The sequence below is a fragment of the Phaethon lepturus genome, unplaced genomic scaffold (genome assembly GCF_000687285.1).
Source record: "Phaethon lepturus isolate BGI_N335 unplaced genomic scaffold, ASM68728v1 scaffold25474, whole genome shotgun sequence".
Taxonomy (NCBI): Eukaryota; Metazoa; Chordata; class Aves; order Phaethontiformes; family Phaethontidae; genus Phaethon; species Phaethon lepturus.
In genome coordinates, this window is record NW_010535842.1 from 3,461 (window position 1) to 4,023 (window position 563).

The 563-nt window shown below is 65.7% G+C and overlaps 1 protein-coding gene across 1 annotated transcript in view; it reads left to right on the plus strand.

Moving 5' to 3' along the window:
• The window catches only part of VPS16 (vacuolar protein sorting 16 homolog (S. cerevisiae)), a gene marked incomplete at both ends in the record, with an annotated part of 9,135 nt that overhangs the window by 3,418 nt on the left and 5,154 nt on the right, over positions 1–563 (plus strand). Inside the window, one exon of the mRNA XM_010285994.1 lies at positions 203–293. Within this exon, the coding sequence (XP_010284296.1) occupies positions 203–293 (91 nt within the window). The remainder of the gene's footprint in view (positions 1–202; positions 294–563) is intronic.

A 563-nucleotide genomic window follows, 5' to 3' on the forward strand; every position in this document is an offset into this window, starting at 1 on the left:
GGTGAGTGGTCTCCCCGTCAGCCCTGTCTGTCCCCGGCCCTGCCCACCCGTGCTCCGCCGGTACCCTGAGCCTCTCCTGGAGTTTGCTCGGCTCTGCAGCCACCCCGCTGCCTCCCAAGGATGAGCAGGACCCTCTCTGGCGTCTCTGCTCTGGGCGCAGGGGGCTGCAGCGAGGCCGGGGTTAAGCTGGGGGTCCCTGGCAGGTGCATGCGTCCCCGGAGCCGGCAGCGTGCCGTGGTGGTGGCCTGGGATCGGCAGCTGATGGTGGCGGGGAACTCCTCAGAGTGCATCCAGTATCCTTTGGGGAAGAGGTGTCATTTCCAAAGGCCAGTGGGCTGCGGGCCTGTGCGGGCCCTCCTTGGGCCACTGCTGTCTCTGTCATGGGCAAGGGCGCTCCAGGAACACCAGCGATGTCCGTGGCCCCCCGGGACAGTCAGAGAAGGCTGAACTTGTTCCTGTCTTCTGCAGTCTTGTCACGATCTCCCCTTCTTGTCCCTGGCCACCCTGGTCCCATACAGCAGAGAAAACCCCTCCTGTCTGCCCCCCTGGACCCTGTCCCCTTT